This window comes from Megalops cyprinoides, chromosome 11, assembly GCF_013368585.1.
Source record: "Megalops cyprinoides isolate fMegCyp1 chromosome 11, fMegCyp1.pri, whole genome shotgun sequence".
In the NCBI taxonomy this organism is placed as follows: domain Eukaryota; kingdom Metazoa; phylum Chordata; class Actinopteri; order Elopiformes; family Megalopidae; genus Megalops; species Megalops cyprinoides.
The window spans coordinates 5,004,294-5,027,552 of NC_050593.1; the positions used below are offsets into that span (position 1 = coordinate 5,004,294).

Below are 23,259 nucleotides of genomic sequence, written 5' to 3' on the forward strand. Positions count from 1 at the left end.
AAGCGGGTGCTTGGGGCCCCCAAGAGCATTTGAAATGTCCCACAAGAGAGCTTGAAATAGTTTTTTTTTTTTTTTTTTTTTTTTTTTGTGATGTATTCAACATGTTAATTTTGATTAATTAATTATAGAAAAAAATAACGCGTCAAAAAATTAATCTGCTGCACTCTATGATGCCCCTTGACTCGCATGGCGTTTTTTGCAAATTGAATGCATCTTGTCAAATTGTCCGTCTCTGTTGAAAAATCCGAAGTGTCGCCAAACATTTGATTTGTAGCACTTCAGTGGAATGTGCAGCTCTTCCTCCTCCACGATGATTTGCGACTCTCCCGGACATGCCTCTAACTTGCACATGACTTGGCCGAGAGACTTGACAAGAATTGGCCACTGACAGCAGTGGAGATGAGAGAGCACGCCTGAGAAACAGTTTAGAGAGGAGGAATCAATGTAAATATAAAATTATTGTTCATATTTCTATATAATAAAGGCATAGGACCTCTACTAACAATTATATATAAATAAATTGGATTTTACCGATGTACAGATCTTAGAAACGATGCATCCTGAGTTCATCCCAAATTGTATCCAGTGCACACTTTTATGCCGGTGCACCGATGCGAATCGGTGAATCTTACCATCCCTATTATATACTATATACATCCACCATATATTACTGTTGGTCTGTGTTGCCCAAATAATTTTAGTTTAGTTTTTTTGGCAACTAAAATATGACACATTGACAATCATTACAATGTCAAGGATAAAATGAGAAACTTATGGACTTTCCATCATTGTTCTTGCTGAAACATTTCTGATTTTTTAATTTCCTCAGTTCATTAGGTCATAGTTTTGATTGTTATGGCCATTATTGCATATGCACAGTGAAAAAAATGTTATGAATGTATGGGAAATAAAAGAGATGTTGACCTTTAAAGTATATACTGTCTGTTATCATTGATGCAGTCCACTACCAAAATCCATTTGGATTGAAATATTTTTAAATGCTTCTCACGGCAAATATTGAGATATGTGAATAATTTAGATGAATTAATCACAAAGCATGTCATTAATTAGATTAATTTTTTAATCGCTTGACAGCCATGATTATATTATGTCAACGGTAATCATACAAAAACGTAATATTATGTTAACAATAGTCAATAGTATTGGCGGCGCAGAGGCAGTGGGGGGCCCCCAAATCAAATTCTGCTTAGGGCCCCATAAAGGCTTGGGCTGGCCCTGCATTTTCACCATCTCTGAGATTTTTTGTCTTAAAATGAGGCTTTAAGATAATAATTCTCATCCAGCACAAGATTTATTTCCAATTTTAAGGAATGTCTTTATCGGGCGAACAAGGAAATCTGTTCAGAAATGGGTGCCTCTGTTTTTTTTGTTTCTTTTTGTAAAACTGAAAAAGTGATGAAGAAATTCATGACATTCTTATTTATGGATGAATGAACTCATTACTGGAGAGGCTTTTCAGCAATCTTCATTTTACAAAGATTTCTCCCATCAAGTGAAACGCAGGGGTTCAAGAAGTTTCAAATGTCAGCTCTGCCACAAATCAATCTGAATTGAACATGCACCAAAGCTGCCTCTGGGAGTTCTAGCACAGATATTCTGTTTACTGAACAGATACTCAGTATGATGTGGTAAACCCTGGAAGCTCTCTCTCTCTGCCATTGTTCTGAAAAGCTGTTGTGATTTGCTGCCTCATGATGAATATTCATGATGGGCCATGATTGGTGGCAGGATATCCACAGCTAGCACATCAACGCAAACAGCACTGGAGCACCCCTAGATGCAGAAGCATGGAGGAGCGGCTGGAACTGCTTAGTTTTGAACATCTGTTCAGTGAATAAAATATCTGCTGCTCTCGAAGCTGTGGAGAGCTGAGTCATAGAACTGGCATTGAGATGGAATCAATGCATGCCCTTCTGGCCTGTCCCCCTGTCTTGTTTTCAGGAGATTTGCTTGAGAAAACAAATCACTGTCTAGACACGGCCTGCAGGGATGCCGTCAGCCCAAAGTGTTTTCATCAGAACTGTCACCATAGAGACACGGAGAGTAGCGTGTTGTTGACAAGAGTAGGAGAACGGAGGAAGTGACAACCCAGTTTGTATTTTGGAGAGGAAGTGATGCAGTTTGGCGAGGAGATGAGATGCCAGGTTGGCATGCAAGCCATGGTGTGCAATGCGTCATTAGGAGACTATTACCCCGGGTAGCCCCAAAACCTGACATCCTCTCGGCAGGTTGCCCTGCTGACAGTATGTGTCAAGACACCTCTAGCTGGAAAGGGACACATTGTTAATGTTTAGCCCACCACACTCCCTGCTTATGACAATTTAAGGTGAAATGTCTTAGTCTTTCCAGACTAAGACCTTGTAACTCATAGCCCAGAGGTAATCATTCATAATAAACACACACAGACATGTGCACACACATACACACACATTAAGTGGGTATTAATATCTCTCACAGCTTCTAATATGGTAAACCACAAGGAAATAAATAGCTCATAGTGGCAGCTGCAATTAACTGGCTGCAATTTCACATTAATAGGAAAAATGGGTGCTAACTAAAGGTATAGTACAGTTATGTCATATTGCCACAGACATACCACAAACAAATCCAAGATGGAGTCATCATGGAGAAAAAATTCAGCTGGGGTGGGATGTAATGTCACACTTTCACCAGTGCTGTGTGCCACTATAGGCCCATTAGAAGCACTTTTCAACATTGCCTTTAATAATAATTAACCCTTAAAATCAGAGCATATCTGTTGGCCTTGGATTAAGCCACAGATGTGTGATAAATATGCTATGGTACCAAGCAACCTTTGGGACCTGTCTTTCAAAAGCAAAGCTCTGAAGGGGAAAAATTTCCCTAGGACTGACTGGGGGTGCTCTAATACCTCAGTGAAATGGATCAACACACAATCTCTCATTTGTGGGGTTTAGCATTGAGGGGGGGGGGGGGGGGTCCTCTGTCTTAATTTCTGCCAGCCACCTCGGTCCAGGGAAACTGTCATTACAGTCTCCTGTTGTTTCTTTCCCATGGATCACCACACTGCTGGCGTCTCTTTTAAGTGGCATGACCCAGGGGAGCCATTTCATGTCCAGTTAGCAGCCAGCAGAGAAGTGCATCACTTCTGTTCCAGGAGCAACGATATCAGGAGGACTGACAGAGTTATAGGGGAGAAAATGGGTGATGGGCAGAGGCTGACCGGGTCAGCCAGTGCTCCCCAAAACCATGATGGCTCTCAGCAGGAGCTCATTTGTGAAGGCAGCCCGCGTCCTTCAAGCGGGAGTCATGGCAGGCCAATGAAGAGAAGTGAGTCCATTTCCCTCTTAGCAACGCCATGAGAACAAGATCATCCCCTTCAAAACCAAAAATGAACATGCAATCCTCCCTCAAAAGCCTCCTCCATCTATTTTTTTTGTCCATCTACAGAGAGGGGACCCCATGGAAATACTACAGTATTTGCAATCCATTGCAATACATATTTGGTTCTTGCACAAAGCTCCCAGGTGAAATTTCCTAGACAGGTGTAAATTGCACTGCAATCTTTGTATTACTGTGAGAGTTATTTTACATGATTCCTGAAGTTATTAAAGCTTTTGAAATCTGTAAGGAACTTTGACATCAAGGATATCACATCATAATTAGCATACATGTAATTTGATTGCAGAATTTGTATGAGAATAGCTGAAAATGCAGCTACCTTGCTTGTGTGTGTGTGTGTGTGTGTGTGTGTGCATGCATTGGCTGATGGACAAAATATTCAGTTGCTATAAAGCCCTGTAGTTTTAAAAAAGAGATCATAGCGCATACTATCATACCCAGAAAGGGGAAAAGTGAATCTTGTCTCAATCCTCTGACAAAGACAACAGATTTACAGCAAAGAAATTCAATACAGCCTGGTGGGATGTTGTTTTGCATGCTGTGGTTAGCCACTTCTGATATGCCCATTCCAAAACATGCTGAACAAGGGCAAAATCATTCCTTTAAGCCATCCGTTTATCATCATCAAGAGCCAAGGCATAAATAAATACAATCCATCAGCAAACCCCCCCCATTCTGTCATCAGCCAGAGACACCGATGCAACACAAACCGCAGGGTACATCTGCTCATTCAGAGTCTCCCCCTAGTGGCCACTTCCTAGTTGATGACAGGAGCTGGAGGGTCAGTGGACATGCTGATTGCTGTTCGAAACAGTTACTCCATCTTAAATGGTGCGATTAAGTTATTTATTAATTGCCTACCAATACATCTCCCCAAATACTCAGCAGTAAACTATTTGAATAGCAGACGTGTAATATTCAGCTGCTATGCATTACTTAATTGAAAGAAAGTCAAAATGTTTGGGTATTTAAAACTGGAGGATATTGGGTATTTTAAGACTGGAGGTTAGAGCGGAAATTACCACAAGCACCAGTCCTTCCAGGATAGATGTATGGATTTACTGGCTTTGGAAGAAAAAGATTATGTGCACAGATAGTAGTCAGCACCCGCCATATCATTGTTTTCACCAAGTAATGTCCAATTTTGGGTACAGTGTAAGGAACTAATGGGGAGTGACCCCATACCCCATCCTAACATACCCCGCAGCACCAGGGACCATTACACGGGTGTCTGTTAGACCATCCCTTGCCCATCTGCCCCAAATACAGGGAGAATCAGAAGTAGTCATCCCCCTGAAGCCATTCTACCTGTGGAAAGGCTACACACTGGAGGGTCTGCTCTTTACTCATTCCTTCTCAGGGGGCATTCCTTGCCTCCATTTCTCCCAGGCAAGGGCCTGACATCATTTTGTAATAAAATATTTCTCTGTGGAGATATAGCTGCACACACTGGATGCTACCAGTACCTTTCATGGTCTGTATTGGATGCTATTTGCTGTCTCTGTGCACAGAGACAAATGTGATTCTACATCAAAATAAAAAAACCCATGGAAATCCCTTAGGCATATGGAGTCATATCAGTCATGAATCAGACTTTCAAATACAGATATTTTACAGGATATTTAGCAATTGGTTGTGTACTTCACATTTATCCTTTACATCTAAATAATTTGAATTTTAAATATTCTGTAAAATATCATAGAACAGTCATGCTCAACTTGTGAAAGCCAAATAGAAAAACTCACAGTCTCATCAGAACCCAACACAGAGTTTAAATAAATCACTTTTGAGTTTTCCTCTTAGATTTTTAATCTAGTCATTTTATACCTGGACTTCCTGGAACGTAGGAGTGTGTATGTTATGCTGTTTCCTTTGACTTACAGATATGCCTTTATTTGGCCACCTGGTATAATCTGATGAGGGCTGGGGCAGGGGAGGTCACTTCAAGGCACTGACACATCTTTTCATTGCTGGTAGTCATCACAGTGACATGAATGGAAACAATTCTCCTTTTGTCATCCTTGCATGTGAATCTGAGAAGAATACAAAAGGATAAAAAATGTGCCACAGCACTTTTCTGTCCATGCAGTTTTCTGTTCTTTTGAAAATGCAGGAGGCAGGAAAAAAATAATAACTTCCTTTGCAAAATTATAGGCATTGGAAGAACAAATTTAAAAGAAGATGGCATAATCAGCCATGCCATGAAGCTCTTCTGGTTGCTATTCAAACCTCTGACAAAAAAGGAAATGATGAGCATATTATGACGTCATAAAAAGGAATACAGAGACCGCCCCATGGTAACAGCTGTGTTCTGTTGTCGCCAGGGCAACGTGACCTTCTCCTGCTCCGAGCCCCAGACGGTGGCCACCACCTTCCTGAGTTCAAGCAAGAGCTTTCTGTTGATTCCCACCGGGCCAGTGAAGGAAGACCTGGCCGTGCGCTTCCAGTTCCGCACCTGGAACACAGACGGGCTGCTGGTCTTCGCCCCTCTGGCACAGGGCCACACCCACCTGCTCCTGAGGCTCAGCGAGGGCAAGCTCCACCTTACCCATCGCAGCTCAGCGCTTGAGCAATCAGAGCTGTCCATGGGTGAGAAACCAGACAATGCACTGCGTTCTGCAACTGTAGCCCTGCTAAATGTATTACAAATATTCCAACATTCACCTAAAGTCACTCCCACTTCACCCAGATATTATTGGTGATGTATTTGAGATATTACAGATATTGCATCTGACCTGTCTGATATTTTGATTTAAACATTGTATTAGTCTCTGGTAATGGCATGAATGCTGAGAGTTGAAATCATACGTGGTGTGGTGCAGCATCTGCAAATACTCTCTCATGTCCTTGCCAATTTAAAATTTATTACTCAGATGAAATGGCAAGGCATTTGCTCTGCCATTTACACAGAAGCACACAAACAAACAGACAGACAGACACACACACACACACACACACAAACATACACATTATTCAGACTTGGTTTCATAAATCATTGTCATTCTTACTGTGTGAACCACATAAAGGTGACAGGAGGTGATGCTGCGTTTTCTGTCCTTGCAGGCCACAGTTTGAATGATGGGCTGTGGCACTCTGTGAGCCTCAGCTCCAGGGGCCCACAGGTCACCTTGACACTGGACAATGACCCAGCCTCCTCCATGGAGCTTGGCAACCATATCGTTGCAGGCGATGTGTTCTTCTTTGGAGGTAGGACGCCTGCCCCTGGATCTTGCAAACACCAACCTTGTCTATAAATTTAGTCTGCGGTCTTTTATGGGCCATAATTGGGCTGTCAGCTTTGAAATACACAGACCATAAAAGAGTTGTTTGTGTTGAACTCTCAGTCATGGCCCCTGAGGATTTCAAAAGGGCCCTTTAGGGCAGTCTAAAGTGATACACTCAGGGGTGTGCCATGGAGCTAAAGGAGTCAAATCCCAGCAGAGCGTCCCATTTGCATGACATGACAAAATCTCCATTTTACAGCCATTTTCATAGTGGTTGATCTGAATCACACTTCTGATTGCCATGCTGGGTAGGGAAATAGGTTTCAACATGTAGGTTGATTGACACACAAGGAGTGAATGGAAACCGATGACAGCCCACCACTCCCCAGGTCCTGCTTAAGGTGATCCCTGTAAGAATGGCATCTGTTGATGAAGTGGGTCAGCCTCTGCATTTGAAGGAGAAAATGTTATGAATGACACAAAGAGAGCAGAGAGAGCAAAAGAGGTGACTTACTAGAAAGGAAAAATCTAATCTGGTGTCTTCCCAGCTGCAAATTGTTTGCAACCCTCAGATTACAGGGAACCAAAGGCAAGGTCATAAGGGACTGGTAAACCTGGGGTTGGCAAGGGATGGGGGGAAATTAATAATCACTGTCTTTGGAGGAACATAAATATCCTGTCAGGTTTACAGTAACTGGCACTCACCACTGGACGGACGCAGCCACTGCAGGAACACAGAGAGAGACTTAATGTCAAGCTGGAAACCCAGTGTTCTGGCCGGTGCCAGCAGGGACATCTGCAGTGTGGGCCTCTGTTTTAGGAAGCTGCCTCTCGATTTGCGGCTTTCAGTTCCCCCGTGCCCCAGCCGCATGCTGCACCAGCAATTACCACCACTAAACCAGCTAAACCAGCTCAGATAGGAGGCCTCTGGGTTTTTGTGTAGGAGGCCTGTCTTCTTTTAAAAGCTTATTATCTCTGATTTTAGAGGGCTTCCTGCCTCTGGAGCAAGGCGAGATGGAGCTCTCCACCACATGCCAACAGCAATTGGTATTATCAACCCACTTAAAGCCAGGCTTCCCAAATGAGCAAACTAATAGGATTTCACTTTGGAAACATCGAAGCAACAAATTACAGGCACAGCCGTTGATGTGTACAAAGCCTTGGTAGTCACGGGGACAGAAGTGTGAAAAAAAGAGAAGAGGTTATGAAATATAAAATCCCCTAGACATTTTAAATGAGAAGAGCATTCAGCCGTGAACACAATTATAAGTCAAACCATACATCTGTGCAAGTAAGGGACCTTGATTGCTATGTGACTTTCACATAATTTCTGACAGCTAGGGTTATTTTACCTTGTCAGTTACTGCATGTTACTGTCACACAAATTTTGTACAGCTTGTACAGTTTGCTGTATTCACTGCATAGATGGACTCTCACAGAGAACATTGCCTCTTGCCTTTTAGTGCTTGCTTCAGAAGAGACTGCTCTTAAACATTGACTTTTGTATATTTGCACTGCTTTGTATCTTGCCAGGAATTTAAAAAGAATGCTCTTTTTTACAGGTTGCCCTGGGACACAGAACAACTTTGAATGCGAGAATCCTACGTCAGCATTCCAAGGGTGCATGCAGATGATTTTCATCAACAACCAGCCCGTGGACCTGTTCCATGTGCAGCAAGGGCTGCTGGGAAACTACAGTGAGCTGCAAATTGATGTATGTGGCATCCAAGACAGGTAAGCCCCACTTCAGGTCATAACCACGCTCTTGACATTCAACAAGGGGCAGCTTTATTCTAGGGTCTATGATCTAGTATATTTGTCCATTCGGGACTGCTGCCTTATATACTCGTTAAACTTGACTTGTACCAGTTGGTGTCATTTTGCATTGCTTGCATTGTCTTCTAGTTATTGCAAAACCTGGAATGACCATTCTTTAAAGACCATTCTTTCCCTATGAAGTAGAGAGACATAGTTTACGGTGACACAGATCTGAGAGTAATTTAACATTTAACATTTAATTAAACATTTATGTATGTTACTCTAACAAAAAATGCCTAAAAAGGGTTCCTCATCCTTTGAGGCACACACTGCCTTGTTACATGGGGGTGTACATCATGGGTATTGAAGTTTACATTAAACTACTTCCAATAGACCAGTGGCTTTACTTTACATTGATCAGCTTTTACATTTTACATTTCTTTATTTTTATTCATTAGCAGAAGTTGTTATCCAGAGTAAATTACTAAAGTGCAGGCAAGAAGGCTAGGCTACGTCAAAAGGGTCACAATCCAATTATAGGAGTCATTACATAACATGCCATATTCTGTTAAGTGCTCTAGTACATGCAAGAATAAGTCTGGGAATATAGCATGAATGTTTAGACATTGGTGTTAGTTGAACCAAGCTTTTCTTTGAACAGATGACTTTTCAGTCTACTGCAGAAGATGATCAGTGATTGGGCCATTCTGACTGTTGTGGAGAGCTCATTCCACTACTTGAGGGGGACTGAGAAGGTGGACCCTTTCGGGGAGGGATGGCAATGCCACCAGCAGTTGTAGAGCAGAGTGGTTTGACATCAGTGTATCATTCAGTTATAGATTGAATGTAATGGATACAGTTCCTCTTGCTGCCTCATAGGTTAGGCTAGAGATTTGTATTTATTCTGGCCACAACTGGTAGCCAGTGGAGGGGGATGAAGAGAGGTGTGACTTGCAAGTATTTATGCTGGTTACAGACATTGCAATTCCTTTTATTGCATTAATTTTGGATAAATAATTTGCATTGCATTTCACCTCCAAAAAAACAGTCAGCACCCTTGCTTTAGTTACATAGATTTTGGTGAGTTTCAGGGTCTCTGAAAAACTGCTGGTGCAAGGCTTGCTTTTTCATAACTGCACAAAACGCATCTCACACATAACTTCTCAGTGTAAAGCAGTGGCAGATCTTACTGATATAAAATTTGATAGAGACCTTAAACACATAGTGCTGTCATTGCATGGTGTATTTTTGAGCAAAGATGAAAATGCCTTACATGGTTCCTAATATTGATTTGTTTAAGCACATTTGTTGAACCTTTGTAGCTGATTATGATGTACCATTGTAGAAAGGGATGTGGCTTGCTTTTGGCAGACAGGGGTTTTCTTATTCAGTTGTGGTATTTATTCTGGGCTTTGTGGTAGATTACGTTAAGGTTGAGAAAAAAAAATGAAAAAAAAAAAACCCCTCCGAGCTGTAAGGGTTAATGAAGCTGAGAGCATTCTTCTCTGCACTCTTGTGCAATTAATGCATGGTGTCTTCATCTGCTCAGCACTGTCTGAAGAGCACGCCCCTGCTCCTGCGCTTTCATGTGAGGTGACTCGGAGCTTCTGACAGCTTGCCGATGTGTAGGAGGCTAAAAATTTTTTTGAAAAGCCACCTGAACCCCTTGGCATTCCATTTTATTATTATGTTATTAAAATACCAGTCTCCTTTATTCAGTGCTATGTGCTTTCTGCCTAATGTTTTTTCTGGAAAAACTAGTTAAACAGCTTGTATTATCACAGAAAACTTTGCATGAGCTGAGTCCCCACCCCCCCCCCCCACCCCACCCCCAGGTGGCTGGATCTACACGCTATGCAGATAATGCGTGCGTGCGTCAAGCCTTCAAAATGGCTTATATCTCATGTTGGTGGCTCTTAAGAGGGTGTTTCCCACTGCCTCCAGCTCTGTGAAGAGCAATATTTTGTTGGGAACACACTTTGTCAGATAATGCAGAACATCATTTATAATTTTCAGGGCTTGGTTCCAGCACCACCAATGCCTGAGGTGATGGTCTCTGGTAACATTTTCACAAGCATTTTTATCTGTTGTCCTTTCGCAGGACAGCAAAGCTTTGTTAGGCCCTGTAACAGCCAAACCTGTGGCATGCATGGACTTTGCATTCTGTGGCAAAAAACTGAGATTGGCTGAAAACCAGCAAGTCATGTATGACACAGGATCACTCTGCCCTTTCTGGGATTCATAAGGCATCACTCACCCTTTACTGGTACATAGTGGGTATTTGTTTGAACCAATCAGACAACAGCAGTATTCAGATGGGTGACTAATTGAAAATGGTACGTTACACAGAGCTCCATTCATTTTAGAAGTTAATGACAGCTTGCCCACCCGTCAGCAGCACCTCTACACAGCACAGGGGGTCTGGAGAAGTCATCTCCGGGGGGTCTCCTAACAAGGTGGGGGGGGGGGCAATTTAAAAAAGAGGAAGCTCATTAACGGGGCTCTGGCCAGCGGCCAACTCGCAAGCTAGGTCTTGCGTCCCACCGTGCTGCTAATTAACTGCTGTGCAGGGTACAACGGCCACTGCAGAAAGAAATCGCAAAGCACCCCCCGAAGTGCCCAGCCCCCCATCCCCTGCCTTCTGAATCCAGGGACGAGGCAATTTGTGCTGATGTTATAGGATTCATGGGAGCAGAGGCTTGCTCATTTCCGGCCTCATTTTCCTCTGAATACCCCAATGGTACAGAATAAACGAGACACATGTGCGCACACAAAAAAGCTGAGAGACATGAGGAGGGTTGCGATTCTGTCTGTCTTTCTGCACAGCAGGCTTTTTTTTACCCCTCTCACGCCTGGGTCATGCGCTTGTCATGACTTGCTGTGCATTAAACAGCAAACATGAGCTTAATCCCGCCCGCTAAGACTCAATAAGCCGACCCATCAGCACAAGCGTGATTAAATCCTTTGATGCCTCATTCTACACACTGATGAAGTGGTATCAGCATTTCAGCACTTTGGTGTTTTATTATTTGTAAAGTAGACCAGGGTAACTTAGAAAGCATAATTTTTCAGGTATTACACATTTATACGGCTGGGTGCTTTTGCAGGGTAATTCAAGTGTCTTAACAGCTTGACAGGTTGACAGCAACATTTCATCTGGGAATTGCACCTGCAACCTTTTGTAACAAGTCGTAGTCTTTGTATCCCCAACAGATCTAGAGCCCTTTTTATTAAACAGACACTAGCAACAGACTGCCTTGCTGAAGCAAAGATTTGCCACTAATGTGTTGCTTGCAGTTTTTTTCTTCATAAGACAGAGAAGAAGAGCATCATGAAAGGCAGTTTTACAGAAATAAAACTGTTTAGAAAATTAAGCACAATACTAAACACTGTTCTTGGTTAAAGATGGATAATCTTAAAATCAGGAAAGACAGAAATCAGAATAAAACATTTATTTCAATACTCTGCACAGCACAGTCCTCGCCCTTGTGCACGCCTGCTGTTCAACCATTCCTGAGAAGCCGCTACCATCCTGACATCAGACTGTGCCCTACCGTGCTGAGTTTTGCCAGTTTCCAGGCAATACCAGTTTGGGCAGTTTGCCAGAGAATGTACACAAGCTGCCAGAAAGAACCCCACCACCCACACCATCCCAGGCCATCCTACCCCCCTCACAAGACTCCCTTCTGCCTCTGGACAATATGAGCAGAGATCAAATCTTGGCTGTGCCAGGAGTGAATCCACATCCTGTTCTCTGGATTACCCACGTGCCTCGGTTACCCCAGGGGGTGTATTAAGGACTCACATTGTCTCTTCTAGGCTCTCAGGTTACATAGTGAAACAGGGGACCCGCCCACCAAGGAAGAGGGAGAAATTGGATTTTTCTTTTTTTTTAATTGAAAGGAGCAGAAAGTGGGGCAAGGGAAGGGTGAGAGTGGTTAAAGCTGTGGGTGAGTAGAAAACCTCACCTTGAGAAAGAGGAAATGCACCAGACTGTGTGACTGAGTCCTCTGCCTCGTGTGGCAAATCGCAGAACTAACAGCCCTTTGCACTGCACTTCAAAGGAAAATCTTATATAGGTCAACACAAGTAGCTCTAGTCCAGCATGTACACTTTAACAGCACACAATTATGGCACTGTTCAAATAGGTTTATGTCACTTTGTTCCTTGGTAATGAGTGTTGTCTTGAGAAATTCAAGGACGAATATTTGAAATAAAAAAAAACACTTTAAAACATTTTTTGTTTTGTATCATGCAGCTTTGATACATTTTGTAATACATTTCTGATTCAAGAGATGGAATATGGACGTAAGTCAAGATGGAATGGAATATGGACATAACTTTACGAGACAGAGGGTTGAATATTGATATTAATCAATAGATTTCATCTGTCCACATGAGGCAATAGATTCATTTTTTTGGACCATAAGCGGCCGGGTCAGGTCAACATATTTCCTTGGGGATGTAATTCCCAAGATCTATGCACATCTATTGAGCCTCTTTGTGGTTTCAGTAGGAGGCTGAAGAAGACTGGGGGCAGTTTAAGATTTCACTAATCTCATGTCCCACATCTTTTCCCTAAATCTGAGCAATCTTGCGTTATTTGCCTTTAGACATCCAGCTGTTTGCTTATTACTGTTCTATTACACACGTCATACATGAAGCCAGTTTATTTAGTTGCAATTTACTGAAAAAACCTAATTCTGTGTTGGCTATTTTTAGTTCACTTACGATTCCATTTGATGCCTGCCTTAATCAGGATGTTATAAAGCATTATAAGTTATCAGATATGATTGTTTAATACTGTTATATTACACTCTGTATACATCAAGCTAATTATTTCAAATAGCATGACACACAATTCCATTTGATGCCTGCCCCAATCAGTATGTTATAAGCCATTATAGATTCAGATATTGTCGCTTACTACTGTTGAATTACACACAGTATACTTTGAGCCAACTGTTTTAAAAAGCATTACAGTGGCAAATGCTTTGAATATAGGCAGCTCTGTCCAGTGGACTCACAATTCTATTTGATGCCTTCCCCAATCCATTTCACAGCAGAGCTGAAATCTTTAAGAATTAAATTTCTGCCCCAGAAGAGGAGATCAAAACCACATTTTTCCTCTGGAGTTCGATTAATGAGAGACTTTAGGCCCAAATGAAACAGACAGAGATTTGGTTTGGTCCAATTATAGACTACTGAGAGCCCCAGCATGGAGGAGCATGAGATTAGGGCTTTAGGAAATGTATAACTCCACCCAGCCAAATTAGATATGCTTTTGAAAGGGGCTTTTTTCCATCTACTTTGTGAGCTGAGCATTATTTCCCTTCACTGAGGGAATTCTAAAAACGAAAACAGTAGAACTTGAGGGAGTTTATTCATTGTTCACACACATGGCTCCCTTAACCCGACCACAAATATATGTATATGTGTATATGTACATACACTTATAAATGTTAGTCCATGAAATAAAATTTCATGATCCAGTTTATTGCGGAGGCATTAATGCCACATCTTGAGCCAAGGGGTTATTGTAATTTTATGATCCACAAGAGCTGTAAAAAATAGCAGGGTGATAATTATTCTTATAATATTTGAAACATTGCAGTCAACTCACATTACAGCAATGAATCACTGGAAATATCAGCTGTTAGTGTAGATTGCCATAAAAGAAGACATGGAGTCATGTGGAATGACATGTAGAATTGTGCTTTATTCTGTAACAGCAATATTGATCGTATGATCATAACTGGCATTGCTATAAATAGAAATCGGACATGATGATCCTTTCAGTAGGCTCCGCCCCCTTCTCTTCCACAATGACAATGGCCACAGTACATCTATTGGTGAATTTCGCTCGTGGCTGTGTCTCCCTGCTGTGCTTTGCTGTGGTGAAAGGTACTTCCCATCTCCATCGGTGAGAGAGCGGCACTGGAACCGCACCAATCTGATGGGGATTAGTGTGCCACGGCATTAGCGCTCACAGAGTTTTGATAACAGATCAAAAACCAGAAGAATAAAAACCATGAATAAATAAATACATTTAAAAAATAAACAGGTAAACAAACACCTGGGCTGCTTGGGGGAAATGAGGGATTTAGGCAAACAAAACAGGGGGCAACCATTCATTATGAGAGCCAGGAGGCAACATTCACAGCCTTTTTTCCCTCCAAAGATGTGAGAAAGCAGCTAAGTTTATTGGAAATATAATACTTCAGCCATCTCCCAAGGTTTGCATGGACCCCCTTCCTGTCCTTCCCCCAGATGGCTTTGTCATTATCTTCCCTGGGAGACATGTCGTGCATGTGTCTGTGGGTGTGAGGCTCTTTAAGCAAGCACGCGGTGAGCACATTGGGCCAGCTGATGTTATGGTGCTACTATCTGTACCATGCAGCCTAGTCATGTCACTGTCATCACCCTCCCCCACCCCTCCACTTAAACACGCCCACAACCCCGCCACATTGCTCCACACCCCCACCCCTACCCCTACCCCCCCATGTCCCCTGGCTTCATCAACAGAATTATTCCACCTCGCCTCTCTTTGTTCAAGAGGATTAATCCATGTCCTCCTCGCCTTCTGATGGCTCCTAGCAGGGATATACTCACCGACCCCTCGCTCACAGGACCATATGTATCAATCTTTGTGTACAACTTGCCATAGGAACATGTGTACGTAGATTCCCACGATTTGCATACGGAGGTTTTTCGTCAGAGTTATCAAACACCGTGTACGCCTGATTGTCTTCATAAATCTGAGCATAAATTAAATCAGCATGAGATTATGTGCACATGAACGCGCTTAACGTCCACTCCCACAATTGATCTTATATGAACCGAGACACGCCTTTAATTAGTCGAATTAGCATATTAGCAAGAGCCCAGGTAAATCAGTGAAATGAGATTGATGTTGAGGATCAATGGTAGGACGTAAGAAAAGAAATTATTCGGACACAGAGATAGAGGTGATGGTTGATGAGGTGGAGAGGAGAAAAAATGTCCTTTTTGGAGGCCAGACTAGTGGCATTTCAAATCGATGGAAAAATGCGGAGTGGCTCAAAGTGGTGACTGCTATGAATGCACTTTCACTGCAGGATGAAAAAGAAAAGCAGAAATAGGCATAGCAGGATGATAATCTACTGTATTACAATACAAAAAGATTTGCCCCCTCGCCATTTTTAATTGCCCCTCTCAGTCACTTCATTCTGGCGCTGGGACTGGCGTGATAACACTCATCAATGATTGACGCAAGACCCATTTACTTGCATCACCGTTAGTTCCTCTTGGTGTCGCCAATCTGCAAATTACAAATTTTATGCATACGCCACCTCGCGACCATGTGCAGAGGTACGCATGTTTTCCAAAAATTAATTCTGCTCTGCTGCTTTGCCAGTCACCTTGATTATGCGTGATGGTGAGGTCCTTGGGCTGTATCCTCAAGAACCAGGGAGAAACCAGCTGAGAGAGTACCGCCAGACACATTACTGCTGCTCAGCCACATAAAATACATAAAAAAGCTGTCAAACAGCATCTTCTAAATAGGCAGACTATGTGAACATATGTTACAACAAAAGGCATGCATTTTCATAGAAATCAACATCAAACATATTTTGACACAAAAGTGCCTGATACCTGCGTTACTATGACTATGTGACTATGACCATGTGCAATCAGTACTGAGAAACAAGCCCTATATTGTCTCTAGGAATCATTACCAGTATTCTGGTTTTTATATACATATCTTCCATATTGCTTTGATATTATCAGGCTTTCTTTTTCCTTTAAGACTGTGTTATCCATGTAGTTAATCCCCCTGCAGGGGAGGCTTTTATTTTCTCTGTGAGTTCCAAAGCATTTATTAGTTTCCCTGCTTTGTATTTGTGAGGAGACAAAGGGCTCTGGAATGCAATATAGTCCTGTGATTCCGCTATCCTCAGAAAGACAAAAATAAAAGGTGTTCTTACCAACAGCTGATTATTATTATTATTATTATTATTGTTGCTGTTATTGGTCTGTTGTTTACTAAGAAAGACATGATATCTGTACATGCTAGCTGCAAACATATGGGAGACTTTTATCATTCATAAGGGATATGTTCTAGAGACCTCTGAAAATGGAGAAATCCACCAAACTATGCAGTACCAACAATAAAAATTCATGTTCCAAGGGGATTTGTTCTCCACATTCTTAGTACATAAATATATGTAATACATAATGTAAACATAATGCAATAATGCATCAAGCAAGTGATAAATATGTGTTTATACCTGTCGTCTGCCATCCCAATTAAGGCACTACTGTTACAACCATATACAAGGTGTAAAATTAGATAAGAAAGTGTGGGTTGGCACAGCACATTGCGGCTTGGGAACAGAGACTGAGCTGGGAATGTGGGCTGCTGCCTTGCTGAGAACGTTCAAACCCCAAATCTGAAACCTGTCAATGCTGAGACAGCTTTTTGATCGATACTCTGTTGGTTTCACCACACATGATGGTGACACAAACCCATCAATCAGGTTACTGGGCCTGTGTATTTGGTTATTTGAAATATGAGATTCAAAATGATATCCAATTGCATTTATATTTCATCAAAAAAAATGCAGTCACATACAAAATGACCTTGCAAATGAAATGTTTCAGATTATTGCCTCTTTCAAATCTACAATCTATTTGTTGGTTTGTTCTTTCTCTTGTTCAGAAATGTGAAGCATTATCCTGCACAGCTGTTTGTATGATTCATGAACAGTCAGCAGACCTCCCATTTGATTATTGTGTGAAAAGAAGCATATCAGAGTCAAATAGCATATCAGATTTCATCACTGCAAAAGCTCTATTAAAAAAAAAAACAAAAAAAAAAACAGGAGGCTGTATTACAGCATCAACCATCATAATTCCAGAGCCAGCTTTACTGCCTTCAAGTAGTTGAATTGCCAACATTTTTGTTATGTTGGATTGTGAAAACTGAATTCATAAAAATTCAATACTTTCTCTCCTCCAGTGGTGTCTCTGCATTCATGCTGATTCCTTAAACTTATCTTAATAAAAACTAAATAATACTAAAAATTATGTTGGAGTCTATTCATGATTTCTCAAATTTAGGCTGTCATCATCCTCATTTAATTGTTTCACTTGTGAATTGTGCTTGTGGACTATAGGAGAGTGTGATAGGGTGTTAGCTTTTAAAGGAAATTGCTGTAGGTAGGTATAAACTGTACTCTGTGTGTGAATGTCTATGTGTTAACTCAATGAAAATATTCTGAACAAAAGTATTCATTTTGCCTCTAGCAAATATGCACCTTTTTCACACATTACTGAGATCATGACTATTTGGGAGACGCTAATGGCTCAATTTGTCGGGGCTCAGTCAGGGACTCAGGCGCGGACCACGGGAGCTTCGGGTTCCAAGCGTCCTTAACGGAATCGTCAGGCAGATCGCTAATCAGAAAACAAGCAGGGTCGAAAACCGGGAGGCAGTCCGTGGACAGAGCGAGGATCGGGAAATCGGAGCAGGCAAGGTCGGGGAACCGGACAGGCAGGCAACGAACGAGGCAAGGAGGCAGGCAAAAACGAGGTCAGGGTACAAGCAGGGTCGAAAAACAGGAAACAGGCAGACAGAAGCATAAAGCAAACACCGGGGACGAAACAGGAGAAAAACACTGTGACGAACTAGCAACAGGACAGGGAAAAGCAGGGAACATATAGGGCAAGGCTGACGAGGGGATGGAAAGCAGGTGTGCAGGCAATCAGGCGGGCGGAGACCGGGCGGGGAGCGGGGCAGGAAAAACACAAGGAAAACAAAAGCACGACAGCTAAGGAGGCGGAGCACTGACAGTACCCCCCCCTCTACGGACGCCCCCAGCGTCCTAGCGGGTGCGCCAGGATGCCGGCGGTGGAAGTCCCTGATGAGGGCAGGATCCAGGATGTCCCTGGCAGGGACCCAACACCTCTCCTCGGGGCCGTAGCCCTCCCAGTCAACCAGGTACTGGAGTCCGCGCCCCCGTCGCCGAACCTTAAGCAGGCGGCGCACAGTGTACACCTTGGTCCCGTCGATCAGGCGAGGAGGTGGAGGAGCCCGCGGAGCCGGGCAGAGGGGGCTACGGACGACGGGCTTGATCCTGGAGACGTGGAAGGTGGGATGTATGCGGCGGAGCGAGAGCGGTAGCTTAAGGCGGACCGCCGCGGGACCGATCACTTTGGCAATAGGGAACGGCCCGATGAAGCGAGGAGTGAGCTTGCGGGAGTCTGTCCTGAGGGGAAGATCCCTAGTGGAGAGCCACACCCGCTGACCCAGGCGATAGCGGGGGGCTTTGGAGCGGCGGCGGTCGGCGAAGCGCTTAGTCTGGGCTGAGGCTCGCAGCAGGGCGAGCCGCGCACGCCTCCAGGTGCGGCGACATCGCCGGATGAACGCAGCTGCTGAGGGGACGCCGACCTCCTCCTCCTGGGCTGGGAACAGGGGGGGCTGGTAACCTAGACAGCATTGAAAGGGAGACAGTCCTGACGACGACGAGGGCAGGGAGTTGATGGCATATTCAACCCATGGCAGTTGCTGGCTCCATGCCGACGGCTCTTGGGAGGTGAGACACCGCAGCACAGTCTCCAGTTGCTGGTTCGCCCGCTCGGCTTGGCCGTTGGACTGGGGGTGGAACCCGGACGACAAACTGACTGTGGCGCCCAGCAGCCTGCAAAAAGCCCTCCAGAAGTGAGAGGTGAACTGGGGACCCCGATCAGACACCACGTCAGTGGGCAGCCCGTGCAGCCTGAACACGTGGTGTACAAGCAGTTGGGCGGTTTCTCTGGCAGAGGGGAGTTTGGGGAGTGGGACGAAGTGGACGGACTTGGAAAACCGATCAACGATGGTGAGGATGGTGGTGTTACCATCAGATGGGGGCAGACAGGTGACGAAATCCAGCGCGATGTGGGACCAGGGTCGTCGGGGAACCGGCAGGGGTTGCAGCAGGCCAGCAGGTGGCTGGTTAGAGGTCTTGTTCCGGGCGCAGACCGAGCAGGCAGAAACAAAGCTGCGGACGTCCTCTTTAATGGTGGGCCACCAGAACCGCCGACTGATGAACACCGCCGTACGTCGGGCGCCGGGATGGCAGGCGAGTCTGGACGAGTGTCCCCATTGCAGGACCTGGGATCGGACAGAACGAGGAACGAAGAGGCGATTAGGGGGACAGGAGCTAGGACCCGGTTTGGTCCGGAGAGCGGCGTGGACGATGGTTTCGATGTCCCATTGCGCCGCTGCGACCACACATCGGGCAGGCAAAATGGTGCTGGGTTCCTGGATCTCGTCTGCTGGCGCGAACTGGCGAGACAGAGCATCGGGTTTCCCATTCTTGGTTCCCGGTCGGTAGGACAGAGTGAAGTCGAACCGGGAAAACAGCACGGACCAGCGGGCCTGTCGGGGGTTCAGACGCTTAGCCGACCTGATGTATTCCAGGTTCTTATGATTGGTCCACACCAGGAACGGCGTCTTCGCCCCCTCCAGCCAATGCCTCCACTCCTCCAGCGCCAGTTTAACAGCGAGTAGCTCCCGGTCACCGATGTCATAATTACGCTCAGAGGGTGAGAGACGGTGGGAGAAGTAAGCACATGGGCGGAGCTTGTTGTCAGAAGCAGAGCGTTGTGAAAGGACGGCCCCCACTCCCACGTCCGAGGCGTCCACCTCCACGACGAACTGTCGGGCAGGATCAGGCTGGGTTAGAATGGGCGCTGAGGTGAAGCGGCCCTTCAGGTTGCGGAACGCCTCCTCGGCTCCCGGGGACCAGGTAAAAGCCCTATTGACAGATGTCAAAGCAGTGAGGGGAGCCGCTACCGTGCTGTAATTCCGAATGAAGCGGCGGTAAAAATTTGCAAAGCCGAGGAAGCACTGCAGCTCTCGACGGGAAGTGGGGCGAGGCCACTCCTCTACTGCTCGCACTTTCTGCCAGTCCATTTGGATCTCTCCCGCTGTGATCACGAAACCCAGGAAAGAGACGGTCTTCCGATGGAATTCGCATTTCTCCGCTTTGACTTACAGGTGATTCTCCAGCAGGCGCTAGAGAACCCGACGGACATGCTGAACGTGTTCGGACAGGGAGCGGGAGAAGATGAGTATGTCGTCCAGGTAAACGAAGACAAACCGGTTCAGCATGTCCCGGAGGACATCGTTTACCAGAGACTGAAACACAGCTGGGGCATTCGTTAACCCGAACGGCATGACCAAATATTCATAGTGCCCGGATGGAGTGTTGAAGGCAGTCTTCCACTCGTCTCCCTCACGGATATGGACCAGGTGGTAAGCGTTGCGGAGGTCGAGTTTGGTGAAGACGGTGGCCCCTTGCAACGACTCAAAAGCAGTGGACAGGAGCGGTAGGGTTCGTACTGTCGGGGCTCAGGCAGGGACTCAGGCGCAGACCACGGGAGCTTCGGGTTCCAAGCGTCCTTAACGGAATCGTCAGGCAGATCGCTAATCAGAAAACAAGCAGGGTCGAAAACCGGGAGGCAGTCCGTGGACAGAGCGAGGATCGGGAAATCGGAGCAGGCAAGGTCGGGGAACCGGACAGGCAGGCAATCAAGCAAACGAGGCAAGGAGGCAGGCAAAAACGAGGTCAGGGTACAAGCAGGGTCGAAAAACGGGAAACAGGCAGACAGAAGCATAAAGCAAACGCCGGGGACGAAACAGGAGAAAAACACTGTGACGAACTAGCAACAGGACAGGGAAAAGCAGGGAACATATAGGGCAAGGCTGACGAGGGGATGGAAAGCAGGTGTGCAGGCAATCAGGCGGGCGGAGACCGGGCGGCGAGCGGGGCAGGAAAAACACAAGGAAAACAAAAGCACGACAGCTAAGGAGGCAGAGCACTGACACAATTTTGCACAAGAATGAAGATGGATTAAATGGACGCTCAAAAAAGGTTGCAATCACCCTGTCCTGGGCTCAAACTATACTTTCAACTGATTGCTTTCATGCCAAAGGCATTTCTCTTTTCACATTACTAAATTATGTCAGGTATCCTGAACGTTCAGCCTCCACCCTGAACTTGGTTTGATATGTGAGCAGATTAGGGTTTCTTCTCTCCCTGTAGATGCTCTTGTCAGTGTCCACTCCTCTTGATGTTCTGAAATGTCTCTTTCACCAGGTGTCTGCCAAATTTCTGTGAGCACGGAAGCCAGTGCTCTCAGTCATGGAGTACTTTCTACTGTAACTGTTCTGGGACAGGGCACATTGGAGCCACCTGCCATAACTGTGAGTCACTCCGGGGGCTCCCACTGCATTTCTGGTCCACTCCACACCCACCACACTCCCACCCAGGATACATCTCCCCCTCTACATCCATCAAACATCCATACATTCACTCCACCACCACCCCATGCTTGTCATGTATCAGTTTTCTTCCACTCCATGGCAACCTACACCTAAACTACACTTTCCTCATTCATCCTGTTCATCTTGCACCTGCCTTTATCCCATATCCATCAACACAAACCAAACCTATGTCCACCCCACCTGCTCTATACCCACCTATTACAGAACCTACACTCACCATACCCTATCCATAACCACCCTACCTACATCCATTTCACACCGTACCATCAATCCTCCCCCTCACCCAACACTTAACCTATACTTACTCCAGAGGCATCCTATACCAGTCCCACCCGACCTATGCCTTAACCCTACACCTATCTCCCCAAATGTACACCCCTACACACAACCTACACCCACTGTGCATCCATCTCACCTCCCTCTACACCCCTCTTACCTGGATACAGGTAGCCTATGTTCAGTTATTGTGCCCCATTTAAAGCTATGGCCACTGCTCTTGATACTATTGTAGTCTATATTCACACCTTTCTATAAGTGCTTTATTGGCTGACTATCCTGGATAAAAACAGGAAAAAAATAATTCTAACTACCATTATATTTCATCCTCAGTATTTGTATCAGAGACACTGCATAAGACTATAAAAGTGCTAATGTGTGAACTGTAACTCCAGTTGATATTCACAGCAGAGTTTGACAAGGCTAAAAATATAAAATATATATTTCTGAAATAAGCAAATGTATTAAGCTGTTTTCCTTGTCACAGTGTGTAAACTGTAATCCGTTGGTTTTCTGATACACATACATTTCATCAGATAGCATAATTATTCTTGAGGAACCTGCGCTACAGTGCATATTGGCTTTAGCTTTAATTGTCAATTGAAGCTCAGCGGTGCTATCTGTAAACAAAGCCGTGTTTTCTCAGTGCAGACCAGATTGAATAAACAGTAATTATAACTGTGCGCAACCATTGTCTCTTGCATACCACCAGTCTAATCAGCTTGAGCCTTGCTAATTGAATTAAGCTGCAGAAAGTTTTGTTTTCCAAATGGCAGATCTGTTTGGATTGTGCTTGGCTCACACAGGACTGAGTTTTATGTTTTGTGAGAAATGAGGATAGGGGCATGAATTTCTCCCTCCCAACAACACGCTTCATCTTCTGTGTAAAACGTCCCTCTCGGACCTCTCTCTCCTCCATGTGCTATATTCTTGCCCCCTCAGCCATATACGAGCCATCCTGTGAATCCTACAGACAAACCGGGAGCGCCTCCGGCCACTTTTCCATAGATCCTGATGGGAGCGGCCCCCTGAGGCCAACTCTGGTATACTGCAACATTACAGGTGAGTGCTTTGCCCCCAAACCCGTTCTTCAACCTTTCTTAGCCCTGAGCTTCTTGCTGTCAATCACGAGAGCGTCTTAGTAGCATTCAGGCAAGAGAGTGCTAGGTTCTCTCGTTGGCTCAGGGGACAGCCACACAGTAATACAGCATGGTACTCTGGTTATTACTGGTATTGCTTTTATTCTAGGATATTTTTCTGGGTGTTTCAGGAATATGCGCTGTCCTC

The 23,259-nt window shown here is 44.7% G+C and overlaps 1 protein-coding gene across 1 annotated transcript in view; it reads left to right on the forward strand.

Annotated features, from left to right (window-relative positions):
* The window catches only part of LOC118785559 (contactin-associated protein-like 5), a 105,486-nt gene that overhangs the window by 58,860 nt on the left and 23,367 nt on the right, over positions 1–23,259 (forward strand). The window contains exons 8-12 of the mRNA XM_036540311.1: positions 5,727–5,991; positions 6,466–6,609; positions 8,189–8,360; positions 21,509–21,615; positions 22,915–23,034. Coding sequence (XP_036396204.1) covers positions 5,727–5,991; positions 6,466–6,609; positions 8,189–8,360; positions 21,509–21,615; positions 22,915–23,034 — 808 coding nt within the window. The remainder of the gene's footprint in view (positions 1–5,726; positions 5,992–6,465; positions 6,610–8,188; positions 8,361–21,508; positions 21,616–22,914; positions 23,035–23,259) is intronic.